This window comes from Mustela nivalis (assembly GCF_964662115.1).
Source record: "Mustela nivalis genome assembly, chromosome: 3".
NCBI lineage: Eukaryota > Metazoa > Chordata > Mammalia > Carnivora > Mustelidae > Mustela > Mustela nivalis.
Genome location: NC_139022.1, coordinates 78,575,438 through 78,592,560, shown reverse-complemented (window position 1 = coordinate 78,592,560; position 17,123 = coordinate 78,575,438). Strand labels below are relative to the sequence as shown.

Genomic DNA, 17,123 nt, shown 5'->3' with positions numbered 1-17,123 from the left:
GTTGTAGATTCCAAGAAAGAATAAACCCTTTTTTGGCCTGCTAAACACCATCGTAGAATTTGCTTCTTGGAGAAACCTAACCTGCCCAGAAATTTTTTGAGCAATTTGCCTGTCCATTAGAAATATAGCATAGACTTTTTCTGCAATAACCAACCAAAGATAGACTTTTTCATGCCATCAAAAAAAAAAAAAATGGGGCGCCTGGGTGGCTCAGTGGGTTAAAGCCTCTGCCTTTGGTTCAGGTCATGATCCCAGCGTCCTGGAATCGAGCCCCACATCGGGCTCTCTGCTCAGCGGGGGACCTGCTTCCTCCTCTCTCTCTCTCTGCCTACTTGTGATCTCTGTTTGTGAAATAAATAAATAAAATCTTAAAAAAAACAAAAAGACAAAAAGGTGGAAGGTTGGAGTACTAAACTGAGAAACAGAGAAACAAAGATAGAATTAGGTTAGACTAGATCTTTTCCTTCTCTATATTTGCATTTGGGATGTGGGGTGACATCTTGCTTTTCTAGAAAGGTTAGGAGCTGTCATTTGAAGTGTTCAGCCACTCTAAAAGTCGATGGTATGAAGAAAGGAAGGGAAGAAGCAAAGAAATTATTTCAAATTGAATACTTCTTTGTACTTAGCGTTATGACTGTGTTCTTGCCCTTGCCCTTGTAAACAACTCTAGATTGAGTCCTTTCTTAGGCCACCCCATTTATCCCCTCTGCCACTGTGGCAGCAGGCAGGAATCACTAAAAGGGCCAATGAATGAATGGCAGTGGTGTCTCGCATCTCAAATCCACATATGGGGAGATTGAACGGCAGCCTTGCTTCTAAAGGTATCTTATTCTCCTCGAGTGAAGCTTGGCCCATGTATGCCTCACCTGGGGAAGTGAGGGAAGGCAGTTTTGAATGCCCAGCCCAGAGGGAGAGCCCTGGACAACAGGAGGCTGGATGGGGTAGAAGTCAGGGTAAAAATTAGGTAACATCCAAGCAGGAGGTGAAAACTCTGGAGGCAAAAGCCCAGAGCACACGGACAGCTTCTCTGTTCCTTGTATGGATCTTAGGATCTTAAGGGAATTTGTGTGTTTAAGAGTTCCTTCCTCTGCAGGGTCTCTCATTCCGTGGCACGAACCTCCAAATGTTGAGGTTAGACATGGAATGGACTTCTGAAGACTCAGTCCTCAGACCATGTCGGGGGGGAAGTGATGGGTGGACTACAGAAGCATGAAGTCTCTCCTTAATTACCTGAATGCGCCAAGAAGAGAGCTAGTCAGTTGGGTGGGCTTGGGCTGTTAGGGAGGGGCATCTTGGTGTTTTGCTCAGGGTGTGTGGTACGGTGTGTTGGTGAGGGGCAAGAGGCATATTGCAGGGCTCCCCTGGGCTGCACAGCCCTTAGGGCCGGCCTGGGGTGCGTGCCACGAGGAGCAGCGGGCGCAGAAGGGACGAGGCCTCGGACCGCGGAGGAGGAGGGCGGGCGCAGAGGCGTGGTGCCAGCTGCAGCGCGCTGGGGCCCCGGGGGCCGAGCCGAGTCATATAATCTCGCCCAGCCTGGGAGAGCTCGGGGAGCGCCAGGCGGGGCCGGGGGGCGCAGTGGGGCCCGAGCGGGAGCACTCGAAGAGGAAGGAGGGTGGGAGCGAGAACGGGAGGGGGACGGACGCGGACCGAAAGTGGGGAAAGAAGGTGCAGGCGGGCGGGCGCCCTGGCCCAGGGGCCGCGGGCGCGGGAGCCCGGCGAGGTTGAGCTGGGCGGCGGCGCGGGCCGAGCCGAGGGAGGAGGGGAAGGCGGAGGCGCGGGGAGCGTGTTTGGGGCGCCGCGGCAGGGAGGGTGGCGGTCGCCGGTGCGCGCGGGGCGCTGTGTGTGCGCGCTCTCCCGCTCGGGGAGGAAGATGGCCCAGAAGGGAAAGTTGGGGTGACGCGCGCAGCCCCCCGAGGCTCGGCTGGAGCCGCCGCGGCGAGCCCGACGGAGCGGCGGCCAGGCAGGCCGGGGGGCGCGCAGTCCTGGTGCCTCCGCGGCCGCCGAGGCGCCCGCCCCCTCACTGCAGGTGGCCGCGGGTGCCCCGGGTCCCGGCGGCCGGGGGCGCGGGCCGGCGCGCGGGGGAGCCCGGCTGAGGGATGGGCTGCGCCCCCAGCATCCACGTCTCGCAGAGCGGCGTGATCTACTGCCGGGACTCGGACGAGTCCAACTCGCCCCGCCAGACCACCAGCGTGTCGCTGGGCCCCGCGGCCCCCCCGCACGGCCTCTTCGTCCAGACCGACGCCGCCGACGTTATTCCCCCGAGCGGCGCTTCGGGACCCCCGGGCGCCGCCCGGGTCCGCAGGGCCCGCGCGGAGCTGGGCAGCGGCGGGAGCAGCAGCAGCAGCAGCAGCGCGGGTTCCGCAGCCCCCGCCGCGACCACCTGCAGGGGCCGGAGGCGCCACTGCTGCAGCAGCGCGGAGGCCGAGACCCAGACCAGCTACACCAGCGTCAAGGTAAACGCTCAGGCTGGTGGGGGGCTGCCCGCCCCGTCCGGGCGGGGCCGGCATGAGTAGGGGGCTCCGGCAGAGTTGAGTGGCCGTGACGCGGTTGGTTTGGGAGGTTGTCACTAAGGAGGAGTTTACTTTTCCTGTGTGGGAGCGATGCGGGCCCAGGAGATGCGAGCAGAAGAGACCCCTGGAGGGGTCCTGGGAGCTGGTTCCAGGGGACCCGTGGAGAAGGGAGCGCGGTGGGAAGCCTGTGGGCTGGCCCCGTTTCCCACTGAGGGAAGGAAGGCTGTGGTTCCCTTAACTCAGGAGGTGGGGTGGGTATCATTGAGAGCCTCTGGTGGCTGGCTGAATGAAATCTGAGCTCCGGGCTCGAATCCGCCTGCCTTGCAGGTGAATGGTGCAGACCGGGTGCAGGGATACGGTAGTGCCTCGGATACAGGTTTTTACCTGGGAGAGCCAGCTGCACCGAGTCTTCACCACAGGGGCCGAGCGTGGGGATTTGTGAATGAATGAGGGCGTCTGTGTTGTGCGGAGAGATGTAGGAAGGGAATAGAGGAAGAGGACCAGAGTGGAACCTGTTGTTTGTGCCTTCCTGGGGTTGGCCGCCTCCTGGACATAATTGAGGGCACCTGGCTGTGAGTTTGGAGGGTCAGCTGAGGTACCATGAGGGGCAGCGGTGTCCACTGCAGTGCAGCTGAGGACGAAGATTCTGAACATACCTCTCATCTCACAGGAGAGTGGGATTTTGAGGAAGTGGGGGAGAAAAAAAGTGTTTAAATCATTAAAGCAGCCACTAGCAATTTCTTAAAGACAGAAGAAAAATGATAGTGTTAATAGTGCCCTCCTGTATGTTCTCAAAATACTGTGAAATTGAAGAGGGTTTTCATTGTGTAAGTCTGGCCACTGGGCCTTTTATCATTGTAGCAAACAGAATGACAATGGCACATTCCACTGTGCACAGGGGAAAAAAATACATCCCTATGACTCTGCATGTTGTTTAGAATTACAGCTTTTACATGGTCAATAGATTACCAGGGACTGTTATAATTAATTATTTGGCAGAGAAAATTTTATGTTTAGTACTTGAAAAGTTATTCAACAGTTGGCCTAGGGTGAATAGGCACCTGGCTTTTACTGGATCAAATCAGCTTTCAGTGGAAAGGGGAAGAGAAGGATGGCATGAGTTGGTTTGAGTCTGGAAGACCAAAAGCTCCTTTTAGTGAACTTATTATAACAGGATCCGATTTTGTAACATGAAGCTTACCTGAGTTTATTTATAGTGGTAGTATTTCTCTGGTAACAGTCATGTAATATACTAATATAATCATGATAACACAAAAAAACCATTTACTGAGCACCTACCACGTACCAGGTATAAACTTTCTCTTCTAGTTTTTGAATCTTAACCATGTGATGATAGAATATCCAAAGCTGGAGCCCTGGATTCCTGACAGTACAACTTACCAATTGAACATTTGTTACAGAGGCATGTGTCAAACACTATCTTTTTCTTTTCTCAAGCTTTTCTCTCCCACACTGGTTCACACACACACAAAAATAGTAAAAAAAAATTTTAAAAAGCATCAGGAGCAATTTCATGGGGTTAAAATGATATATTTGGTGGGATAATTAAATAGGGATGTTATTTTAAAAAATAGTCTTTGCCTTCTTGTTGAAAAGGCAACGTGAAGATATTGAAGTAGTTCAGAATGGTGACAACTTATGAACTCTGTGGTAATTTTTTTTTTTCAGAGGTGTGTGAGGGAAATTGTATATTTCTCCCTTTCATAGTACCAAGAATCCCAATTTAATACCTGGCGACTCTGGCTATTCCATGTTTGTTTAATGAAAGAAGGAATAATGAATGAATTCATTCTCCATGTTTCAATACTTCCCTCAAGAGGTTATTTAGCAAATGGAGAAAAAACTGGAGGGAAAATGAGTCCCAATTATTAGCATCTGGTATAAACTTGTAGAAATATCATTGCTACTTGGTGGAAGCGTTAAAGGTTTGACCTGAATAGGAATTCAACTCACATTGCTTTATCAACAGGATTTCCAAATAAGAGCTTAATTCATTCCAACCTTGTACTAAGAATGTTGGGAATGAAACTGCCGGTTCAGTGATTCAACACTAATTTGTCTGTGTAGATCTCAGAAACTATATATTTGAAATTAGATTTGAGACCAGAGTTATTATTTAGACAAGTCATACAGAATTATTATCACAGAATTGCTTTAATATATTTAATAGTATCCTTTTAGGACTTGTGACTCAGGGTTATATTATCTTTTTCTATCTTCACATGTTCCATACTTTTTGTGGATGAGATAATTTTATAAAAACTTTGTTTTCATATCTTTTTAGAATAAGAATTCTTCTGCCTTAACAGTTTGAGATAGGTGCTAGTCACCCATGTCCGGACTGCTCACCCCTCCTCTGCGCTGCCCTTTTCCAAAATGCTCAGGGGAAAAAAATAAAGTCCTTGCTATTTGGTCCTGTTTACAGTGGTAGTGGGTCATAATGGTTTTTCTTTTTTAATTTCCTCTTTGTACATCAATTATAGACCATATTCTCATTATCTACTTGGTCTCTGGTATTCCCCAGAGTACAAAAATGTGTGCTTGATCTTTCTCTCCTTTTTTCTAGCAATAATTAATCTCATTAAGCTTTTAGAATGATGAAGCATTATGATGTCAAACGTGACGTCAACAGGAACCTTCCTGAATACCTAATTTATAAAAAAATGATAAACATTAATAATTCATATGCAGTACAGTGATATCATATGGGTTTCCATTTCTGGTAAGAAGTGAGCTTTTTCTCCCAATTGCTGTAAAAATGCAACTTCCTTGCAATTTGTCTCCCTCTTGTTTGCCTTTTTAAAAATAGTACTCCAACAGGAGACTCCTGCAGAATGCTCACTCCTCATACTGTGCCAGTTGTATAATTCTTGTTCAGAAATCCTCAGGGGGGATGGTTGAACCTCTCTCTGGGAAGATCAGGGCGGGTTGGGGGGCGGGGGTTGGTTCTTACAAGTCTTTTCTCATACCAGCTGTTGCAGCTGGGAGGCAGCCGGGACTAGGCAGCCAGTTGTAGAGAAGAGTTTTGACAGTACAGTAGACTTGCAGCCATCTCTGGCGGGGTGTGTGTGTGTGTGTGTGTGTGTGTGTGTGTGCGCGCGCGCGCGCACACGCATTAGCTGTTTTGTGGATCAGGCACAGGCCATTGTTAGTTTCCAAATTATTCTGTGTTGATAGGCAGCATCACCAGCTCCCTCTTTCTCGGGAACTCCATTCATTGTGCCCTTTTATTCACTCGGCCAGTATTTGTGCCAGACTCTGTTGTAGATGCCAGGGATTCAGTGAATATCCCTGAAGTTTGGTAAGTAAAGCCTAATGAGTGAGGATGGTGAATCTTTCATAAGAGGTTGTGCCTAAGTCAGTGATTAATGACTTTGTTATCCATTCCATGGCTTTCTGAATCAGTGAGGATAGTCCCAAATTGATTGTATATAAAAGGAAAAGAAATATTTTTCCGACCTTCTGGTAAATAATTAATAGTAATAAATAATAATAATTTTGGTAATTATTTGGGGGAGGGGTAGAACTGTTGTGAAAAAAGTCATTTTTATCTGTTCTCTACGTCGGTGCTTTCTAGTGCACATCAGAATCACCTGAAAGTCTTCTTCTTCTTCTTTTTTTCTTTTTAAAGATTTTATTTATTTATTTGACAGACAGAGATCACAAGTAGGCAGAGAGACAGAAGGAAGCAGGCTCCCTGCCGAGCAGAGAACCTGATATGGGGCTCGATTCCAGAACTCTGGGAGTCATAACCTGAGCCGAAGGCAGCGGCTTTAACTCACTGAGCCACCCAGGTGCCCCACCTGAAAGTCTTCTTAAATGTGGATTGCTTAGCCCACTCCCAGAGTTTCTGATTTAGTCGGTCTTGGGTCAGTTCCGAGTTTTGGATTTTTAACAAGTTTCTCGGATATGCTAGTGTTGCTTTTGAAAGAATTGAATTGACTGTTGGCCAAATGAATTAGGTTGGGGCTACCTCTAGCCGAGTGGGTAGTATTGAAAGTATTTGGGGGTACTAGTCATAGCCCTGCCTCTGTCGTCCTTTACTCCTGTAGGGGCAGCCCACTCTCTCATTCATGAAGTCAAACTCCGAGCCTCCAAAATTAGCTGGAAAGTGTCCAAGTGTGGAGAGTGTGCACCAGGTAGCCGACCCACTCTGGTTTTTTGAGGTTGTACTTCCCCTCAGGATCCACTGGGTTTTTAAGTCCCAATAGCTTGTTTTGCCATCGCAGCCTCTCCCATACCTCTGCCCTGCTGGGGCCCTGTCCTGCATCATGCAAGGCCAGGAGGAGCTGAAAAATGGGTCAATGTGACATAATATTGGCTCATATTTAGTTCTTAGCTTTTGGAGTCTTGCTGGTCATTTTCACCATATTTTTCATTTTATTTATTTGACAGAGAGGGAGAGAGATCACAAGCAGGTAGAGAGGCAGGTAGAGAGAGTGGAGAAGCAGGCTTCCCACTGAATAGAGAGCCCAGTGCGGGGCTAGATCCCAGGACCCTGAGATCACAACCCAAGCCGAAGGCAGAGGCTTAACCCACTGAGCCATCCAGGCATATTTTTCATTTTAAAATGGAACATAAAGTTTAGTAAGCCCAAGTGAGTCTTCCAAGTTGATTTAGTAAAACTCGGATTTATTTTCTGCCATAGCTCATTTCATCACAGTTCAGTCCCTCTCCTTTCTTACAATGTATTAATTATAGTCAGTGAGCAAATCTTTCTAATTTTCATTGCTTTCCTCAGTAGTGAAATTAATTTTTAAGAAGTACCAGGAAATTCTCACTTTTGATTTTGCTAGTTAAGTCTCCAAACCACAAAGGATAATGTAGTGTAAGATCCTGACTTTCAGAGGTGATACTTCTCTATGGAGATTTCCCCCACGTGGTACCTGGGTGACTCAGTCGGTTAAGCATCTGCCTTCAGTTCTGGTCATGAACCCGGGGTCCTGTGATCAAGTCCCATATCAGGCTCCCTGCTCAGCGGGGAGCCTGCTTCTCCCTCTCCCTCTGCCCAGCTCTGTCTGCTTCTGTTCTTCTATCTCTCTGTCAAATAAATGAATAAAGTCTTCAAGAAAGAAAAGAAAAGATCATCCTTGGTGATCACCAGGCACGACTTGGGCTAAAGCGGGATAGGACATGCTGGTGAGGGCAGAACAGAACCTATAGTACCAGGCTGGTGAGGGATTAAGGCCAAGAATCAGAATAGCAAGGAGGGAGTGAGCCCTATGGACCTGGATGGGAGGACAGAGTCCAGAGTCTGGAGGAGCAGGTGAGCATTTCAGGGGTAGGTGGGCAAGTCAGATTTGAAATTCAGGAGCTCAACAAGAGTGGCCGCTGTCAAGTTAGGTTGAGACCTCTGACTGGGGAATAGGAGGCGTTTACTTGTTTTCTGTGTGAGGTTCTCTGCTGAGTGTAAAGAGCTCAGTTACCACAGGGGATGCCAGTGACCAGTCAGAGTCTGGGCTGTAATTAAACCTGGCACCCAGGTGAGACAAGACTGACTCTTCAGGTCTTCCTCGCACCTGGTCCAATGATCTGGGTAGGAAACAGATTGCGTATGCATAAGGATTGAACTGAAATTAATCTACTGAAGAGACTATTTCAGATGTGCAGGCCAGATGAAAAGAAGTCAAGAAATGATGTGGAAGCCCCCTAAGACTAGAAGAGGAGGGTTCTGTCACCACCTTGAAGAGGTAACATTAGGGAATGGTTATGGGAATTTGAGAAACCAAACCTCTTGGTTAGGGAAGCCCCCAGAAGCTGTGGTCTTAAGGAGGACTGCAGCCATTGGAGGCCTGGGCCTGGCATGGAGAGCCAAGGAGTGGAGGCCTCCTTGCTATTGTTTTCCCCTCCATTGATCTCCAGCCAGTACCATTTTTGTCCAAACACATCTGGAAAACAGAGAGCAAAGGAGCCCATTGATTGCGGCTTTCCAGAGTGGGATAGAGAGATTATCCTGACCCTACTCCAGAAGGCTCCCTGAAATCAGTGTCAAAAGATGTTGGATGTCATTGGAGGTACCTTGGTAAGCTGAAATTGTGTTGGGCGATTTTGGTTTTCTGAAATAATGGCATTTTTAAATGACCACTTAATGTATTATTTATGTTTCCTATTTAATGACTAATAACATTAAAATGAGTCCAATTGCTTTATTTGGAGACTTTTAAGTTATTGCTGAAAACATACCCTCCTCTTCATTTCACCCTCCTCCCTGACTCTGCTCAGGCATTTTCTTAGTCAGCTTGGGCTGCTGTACCAAAGTACCATCAACAGCTGGGCGTACACAATGGACTTTTATTTCACACTGTGTGGAGGCTGGGAAGTCAAGATCAAGGTGTTGGCAGATTCTGTGCCTTATGAGAGCTTTCTTCCTGGCTTGCAGATGGCCACCTTCTTGTTTTGTCTTCACATGACAGAGAGCAAGCAAGCTCTGAGGTTTCTTCCTCCTCTCATAGGACACTAACCCATCAATGAGAACCCCATCCTCATGACCTCATTTAAATCTAGTAACCTCAAGGAGAACCTGGGTGGCTCAGTCAGTTAAACATCTGCCTCAGGTCATGATCTCGGGGTCCTGGGATTGAGCCCCACATCAGGCTCTGTGCTTGGGGGAGTCTGCTTCTCCTTCTCTCTCTGCCCCTCCCCACACCTTGCTCTCTCTCTCTCTCTGTCTCAAATAAATAAATAAAAATATTTTTAAAAAATTAATTATCTCCCAAAAGTCCCACCTCCAAATACCATCAGGATTGGGGCTGCAGTGGAATTTTGGAAGACACATGCTTTTGGTCTATACGACATGTTTCTATCATTTCCACTGCCCCTCACCCACCACTCCCTCTCCCTGTGATCTCCAAGCCTAGGAGGAGGCAATGGGGGGAGAAAGTATTCTTTCTCAAGTTCAAAGCTCCCTCAGTGGGAATGCAGTTTAGCTAGTTTACATTTTTGCTCAGTTGATACTTTCCTCCTCTCTGTACCCTTTCTCCACAGCCTCAGAAAGTTGACCAATGAGTTTTACTATGTGTTTACAAGCTGATATGTTCAGTAAAGAATATGTATATTTCAGGCAGACTTAGAAAAGTTTAATGTGCCCAGGAGCTCATTTTTAGAAAAAGGGGTTACCTTTAACACAGTGGAAGTCTAGGCAATTATTATGTTTTGATAGAAAATACCACTTTTTAACAAGTTGCAATACAGGTTGCTTTAGATTTGGCCCTTGATAGCCTCATCTCCATTTTCTCTCTTTTCCCAGTGGTGGATAAAAGCCAGCATTTGCTTAGGATTACGATGCCTTACTCATTATCATTATCTTCTTTCATCTCTTCTTTTCTGCCCCCTTAGGGACAGTTCACAGAAAAGTAGTTGAGAAGCTTGTGATGGCTATAATAAAAATCAAGAGATTCTGTTACTTTTGGATAATCCATCGGTGAAAGAATATTTCATGGTTGCCCCTTATTTCTGAGGTGATTCACATTTTCCTGTATGGTTTGTACATTTTGCAACAAGGTATGTAGAACGGATATAATAATATCAGGTATTAGTCAAGTCCTTGCTTTCTGGGGACCCCTTCATATACACTGTTTCACCCAATCTACATAAACACACTTCGAGCTACAAAATTACAAATTTTGCATATGAGGAAGAGGAGACACCAAAGTCGGGCTGAATGGCTCAAGGTGAGGGCTGACATTTGAATATAAGATTGTCCGAATCCAACTCCGAATCTGGTACTGAGCTATAGGGCCTCTCACAGCAGCCTGAGGACCCCAGAGTGGGTGCTGCTGGAACTGGGGCGCGTTACTTAGAGCGGAGTGGTAATAGACTGGTGGTGGTGGGGGGACAGCCAGGGGGCCTTGTGGTTGAGGTTTCTCTAAGGCATTCATTGTCACCCCTTCTATTAGATTGAACTGGTGTGTTGTTTTGAGATGAGTGGAGAATGCAAAATGCACAGAACTGGAGAAGCTTTGGCAGAACAGTTGTCATTGTTTTTAACTGAACACAGTGCTTGGCACTTTGTAAGCATTGTACGAGTATTAGCTCCTAATAATCCTGCCATTGCTATGATTTCTGGTTTGGTAATTAAAATGAGATTTTGGCTCTTTAGATTTTGACATTTTTGAGACACATATTTGTCTTTTATTGGAAAATGTATTCCACTTACAAGTAGATTGATTTGGCCAATGTAGGTGACTAACTGGGTTTAAATATAGATGTGATATCTGGAAGCTTTGGAAACTGCTGCCACAGACATGGGTTTGGTCTGCATCCGCTGAATCCCCAAAGGCGATGACATGGTAGAATCTTGCCAGTTGAAGGTGGAAGCTGGGGTTTGAGGAGTGTTGCATGAGCGTTGCACCTGCGCAAAGCTTTGACCTTTAAAGATCAGGGCCTTGGTGTTATCTTAAGGTGGTTCTGTGTGGGATTCTTTGGTGTAAATCTATAACCTAAAGCTCATCTCCAACTGGGCTTAAAGCCATTTTGCATGAGCACTGTTGGTTTTTATACTGCTGTATTTCAGTGGTGTCAGATGTAGTATACTATTGGAAAAAACCGAAATACTGTAAATGTAAGGCCCGTTTTCTCTCAGATGAAGGTATAAGGATTAGCTACAGGGATGGCATTGCTTGTGTGAGTCACAAAACAGAGAAGACCCTGAGTGTTGGAAATTTCTACAGGAAGGCACGTGAGAGTTTTTTTTTTAGCAACCTGTCATGCAGGGTAACATGGATAAAAAGAAAAGTGCTGTTTTCTGACGTCTGGGCTACAAATAACATGAAAGCTCTAGACTGGAGGGTGATGAGTTCAGACTAGTTGGGGCTTTTGTCCACTCAAGGGCTCCTGCTGAGGGAGCCTCAAGCAAGAGCAATGGCCAAAGGGAGAGGAAAGGACTAGTTTATGGAGGCCGGTAATTACCCAGTGGCCCAACCCGCACTTACCACGTAGTCTGGGGGCCATGCGAGAGTCATCTTCATTTCCAGCTTCTGAAACTGATGGACAGTCTTGGCCTAGAAACTGGTTGTGAGGAAAGAGAAGCTGCTCCATCTGTTGATATTTTCAGCAGCCTCAGGAGTGTTTTGATCAGAGCCATAGCTGGAACGGAAAGGTTTTCTTTTCCCCACAGTTGAACACAGACTTGGGCTACAATATCTCCTTTCCAGAGTTCCCTCGAGAGAGTGATTCCCGAAACAATGATGGCCAAGCAAAGGTAGAATGGAGCAAAGGGCCGGTGTGGTCAGTGGTGGCCCAGCACTGGTTAGTACTGCCTTCCAGGGAGTTCCCCCATGTACGTGCTCTGGGAAGGGGTGCTGGGACAGGAGGCTGAGAGAGAGATAGCTTTGCATGAAGCTTCCTGCCTGTTCCTCCCAAATCTATAAGGTTCAGTTTGCAAAGCCAGTTCTGGGACCCCTGCCACATTCGTGCCCCCCCCCCCAACCCCGGGCCTCACACACTCATAGGCCCTTCTGTCCCTGTAGTCAGCTTCTCTGTCCATTTGCTGAATCACAGGTGTTTTCCCTGGGTGAGCTTTCCAGAGCCTCCACCTCTCTCTGCAATGATCTGGCCCCTTAGGGCCAGGAGACTACAGCAAGGCTTCAGGACTGGCTGAGGGAAGAGGGAGCCTTCACGTCCCTTTGGGAGGAGCTGGTGAAAGGAAGCGGGTGTGGTCCATTCTTCTGACCTCCCTGAGAGTGTGACAAGGCCGAGAGCTGCAGGCAGGTTCTCCCCTCACCTTTGTTCCGCTTTTCTGGAAGACGGAGGGAGATGGGGCAAAAGGCCAGAACCTCTTCTGTATGTCAAAGGTGAGAACTTTGAATTTAAGGAAAAAAAAAAAAGAAAGAAAGAAAGAAAGAAAGAAAGAAAGAAAGAAAGAAAGAAAGAAAGAAAGAACGAACAACCCTAGCTTTTATATGCAGATTATGTGACAAAAATACTTTGTAAGCCACCTAGTTGGTATCAGGAATGGATTTTCATATAGAAGCAATGTTATACATGGCATTTAGGTTTCTAGGTTAGCCCAAAAAAGTATTCAGACCATTATGTAGCTGGAATATATTTACAATGTTGTGAGAGAAACGTAAAATTGAATTAGAGCTAGTGTTTCTTTCGTGCACGTGTCCTTTGGGAGAGGCGGGTTTAATTAGAGGACAATGAAGCAGATGAGGGAGAACCTGTGGTGTTCCCCTCAGGGAGTGGTGCTCCTGCCTGTTCTGAGGAGGTGAGGGAGGGAGCCAGGGTGCAGGGACCAGGATCTCACCCCTAGGGACTCAGAGCTATGCTGTGACACTGTCCTCTTTTCATCTGGGCTAGTTTATCTCCAGAGGCACTAAAGGGGTCTATTTTGTTTCTTTTAGGGCCTTGTTTTCTGTTTTACCCACAAATACTTTGCATCTTTTAACTCCTAAGAATCCTTAGAAGCAAGTCAATAAACGCAAAACCATTACACACCAAAGAATTGAATGACCGCTGTCTTACTTAGTTCAGGCTGCCTTAACAACAACAAAAATACGCCATCGACGGGGCCGTTCTGGACAGCAGGAGTTTACTTCTCACCGTTCTGGAGGCTGTGAAGTCCCAAGATCATGGCACCAGCAGATTCCGTGTCTGCTGAGGAGCTGCTTCCTGGTTCATCAGTAGACCTCTTCTTAGTGCGTCCTTAGTCCTTAGCGGCAGAGTGGGGCGGGCACTGGCTGGGAGCTCTTCTGTAAAGGCACTAATTCCCTTTGCGTCCACGAGGGCTCCACCCCCCAGGCTTGTGCAGCCCCTCCTGATACCATTACACTGGGTTTGGATTTCAAAACCTAAATTTGGCAGGGACAGAAACAGCCTATATAGCAACTACTGAGTAGGACTCGAGTTGTTTTTGTTTTTAATTAAAGATTTTATTTATTTATTTGACAGATAGAGATCACAGGTAGGCAGAAGGCAGGCGGGGGGGCGGGGGGTGGTGGGAGCAGGCTCCCCGCCAAGCAGGGAGCCTGATGTAGGGCTCGATCCCAGGATGCCGGGATCATGACCTGAGCTGAAGGCAGAGGCTTTAACCCACTGAGCCACCCAGGCACCCCTGACTCGAGTTTTCTAATTGTGTTGTTAGTTTTTACAGTTTGTAGATATCCAAATAAAATTCACTCATTGATAGATCTCTTAAGTCTCACTGAATCCACAGGTTCCCCATGGCTCTATCTTTATACTTGCACTTAATTTGTTGAGGGCCCTCGGTTGTTTGTCCTGTGGATAGTCCTTCTGCGTTTTACTTTTTGCTTTGCTGGAGTGGACCTAATGTGTTTTTGTGCTTTCTGTGTTTGTTAGAAACTTGCAGGTAGATTGACAGGTTTGATCAAATTATGCTCAAATTGTGCTCAATTTTTGGGGGGGTGTGTAGGGCAAGAATACTTTTTCAGTGATACTGTGTTTTCACCACAGGAAACACATGGATGTGTTTGTTTTTTGTTTTTTTGTGGGTTTTTTTTGCTGTGATGCTAACCAGTAGTAATGATCATTGTGTACATTCATTGATCATTAGGGGGTATAAAATGGTGATATTCTCATTGTACCATTTCTTCTTACTAGCTGCCTGTCTCTGAGAAGGAAAACTTCTCCTCACCAACTAGTTGGTTTCCCTGGGATACAATTTATGTAGGGAAAGCAGGTTGAATACATCAGTTTTCCCTCTTATTTCCAGTTTTCAAAATAATGAGTTGATTCTCTAGCGTTCTCCTAAGGTGGTAAGATTTTTGTTTGTTTGTTTGTTTCTTTGTTTGCTGGCTTAGACTCATTATGAATCACTCTGGATCACACATGTATTTGATGTGTGTTAACTCACCGCAGTGATTATACAATTTGGCTGTCCACCTTGCCCATTTTTGATCAGAGGGAGCCAATTCGAATTGAAGAGTTTCAGCTAAGTTGCTTAAGTTATGTCCTTATTCTGAAAATGTTCTTTGTGGAGGAGAGCTTGCTGAGCACCTGCGGGTGAAGGCCTTCGTGCCTGCTTGCCTGTTCCTAGTCGTAGCAAACCACTCACATCACAGAGCTTGAGAGGATCCACTGTGCAAGGCCCCAGTGAAGCTCATTTCATGTAATTTTTGTGGCTACAAAAAGACTACCTGGGGTTATGGGAAGATACTCATTAGCCCAGGCTTGCATTCTCACTCTGCCCTATACAAGCTTTGTGACCTTGGAGAAGCTGTGCTAACTTCTCCTTAATTGGGAATAATGCACGGTCAAAAAGATTGGTGCAAGTGTAGCAGATGTACAGTCCCTGTAAACCTTCTCAGTTCCCAGGAATGAGTGTGTGTATGTGTGTGTGTGTGTGCGCGCGCGCGTGCACATGTGTGTAACTAGGTCTTTGAGATCTGGAATGTATTTTACACTTATAGGGCATATCAGTATAGACCAGCACATTCCAAGTGCTCACTGGCCACATCGTAGCTGCTGTGTGGAGGAAGATAGAATTACGGTGGCAGAAGGGAGGAAGAAAGTGAACCTTCACGTCAGAGTTCTAAATTGTGCAATTGCAGTTTGATCTTGTAACCTGACAGGGAGTATGGCACCATCGTTGGTTATTAGTCTCTTAGTTCTTCACTCCATACCTGCTCGTCGATAGACTCCTTCGTCTGACGTGGGGCTCAAAATCTACAAACTGCATCTTCCAGATCCTGTTGCCAACTGGTCTTCTCTTAGATCCTGGAGGTAGGAGGTCCTGGTAGGCAATTGGGAGTGGGAGGAAGGCAGATATCTGAGCAGTGGCTCCTGCGGAGCAGCAGTGGGAGAACTTGGAGAGAGATGGTGCTGGCATCTCTGATGAGGAGGAGGGTGGTCGGATGGTTCCAGGCCAGGGTTTCTGACGTCTGGATATTATCCTCTCACCTTTTGTTTCTCCAGCTCAGCTCTATCTTCTTTTGGCTCTTTCATAACTTCCAGCACCTTATAAATAGTTCATTACATTGATTCCTCTCTGCTTAGTATATGTACAGTGGTTTCTGTTTTTCCCAGTGGACACGTGGCATCCGAGGACGGAAAGAACTAGGTTACAATCTCACGTGTGCCATTTACTTTGTTCTGTGACTTAACTTCTCTCACTTTCAATTTCTTACCTTGTCTAAGGAGAATAATAAAAATCACTGCCTTATACAATTGTTGGTGTAATTTACATATATATAAACATGACTGCTAGCTTTCAACCTCACTTTGTTAAGTGTTGTCTACTGTTGATAACAATATATAAACCAATGTTTGAAGGCTTGTCATTTAACATTTTTTATTATGGAGAAGTTCAAATGCATACAAAAATAGAGAGAATAGTATAATGGAACTTCATGTACATATTACCCAGCTTCAACAGTTATAAAATTAAGCCTTTTCTTTTATCTACACCACCCACTCTCCCCCCTACTCTGGGATTATTTTAAAACAAATCTAAAATATCATATTATTTTAGCTGTAAGTATTTCGGCATGTAACCCTAAGAGATTAGGACTGTTTAAAAAATAACCACAGTGCTATTAGCATACCTAGAAATTAAAGTAATTCCTTAATATCATCAGATACCGAGATAATGTTCACATTTCCCTAATTGTCTCATAAATGTCTTTTTAAAAATTGTTGTTTGAGTCATCTTTGGAATAAGATCCACTTGTTGGCTGATGTGTTTCTTAAGTGTCTTTTAATCTATAGGTTATCTGTCTTTAACCTTACAATTTGTGTGTTGACAAAACTGGGTCATTTGTCCAGCACAGTTTCCCACAGTCTGGATTTTGCTGATGACATTCCTGCGGTATCAGGTACTATGTTCTTCCAGACTTTTAATCCCTATAGTGTTGGTACTTTCATCTAGAGGTATTTCAGTAGGATTCAGGCTTGTTTGCGTATTTATTTTGACAAGACTACTTTATAGGTAGTGCTTTGTACCTCCATCAGGAGGCACATAATGGCTGGTTCTGTTTTTGTGATGTTTCATGATCGTTGTCTAGATCTACTCATTCATTGGGGATTACAAAAGTCTACCATTCATTTTTTTTTCCCTACAATACTCCCTCCATAGGGAGAACCTCCCTTTCATCAACTATTTAATTATCCTGAAGTACAGTTCATATGAGAAAGGTAGGGTAAATGCTTGATTATTTTATTATTTACCAGGTTTTAAAATAGTGATTTGGTTTTTACCATCCTCCAGTAGTGTTTGTGGTGTGGCTATATACTTAATCAGTTTATGAATATGAGACATAGCCCAGTCTGTTGTGGTTATTGTTCTTGCTGATGCTCACTTGTCCTATCTTTGGCTACTGGGAGGAACCGTGTTAGCTCCTAGTTATCTGTGATAGGTTTTTTTTTTTTTGCCTGATGGTATGACAAGATGTTCCAGTTTCATCGTGTTCTTTCCCTGATCTGGAATCAGCAATTTCTCTCAGGAACCTAATTCTTTTTATTGAAAGAGGGTATTTAGAGACATGATCTGGGCAGTGGAGTAGTCATTGCTAATGGACTGGTTATTGTTTCTTGGCTTTTTAAGTGGACGCAGCCAGGAAAAAGTGTTTTGTTTTTTTTTTAGCAATAAAATGCACCACAAGTTTTTACTTAGACTTCCAATTCAAATTTAGGATC

General features: G+C 45.7%; 1 protein-coding gene across 6 annotated transcripts in view; it reads left to right on the top strand.

The window, feature by feature from the left end:
• The window catches only part of PDE8B (phosphodiesterase 8B), a 260,450-nt gene that overhangs the window by 27,825 nt on the left and 215,502 nt on the right, over window positions 1-17,123 (top strand). For 2 of the 6 annotated variants that reach the window (XM_082724776.1, XM_082724775.1), the window contains exon 1: window positions 1,805-2,453. The exons of the other annotated variants lie outside the window; for them this stretch is intronic. In XM_082724776.1, coding sequence (XP_082580902.1) covers window positions 2,097-2,453 — 357 coding nt within the window. In that variant the 5' untranslated portion in view covers window positions 1,805-2,096. Of the gene's footprint in view, window positions 1-1,804; window positions 2,454-17,123 lie in introns of those variants that run through there. 6 annotated transcript variants of the gene reach the window in all.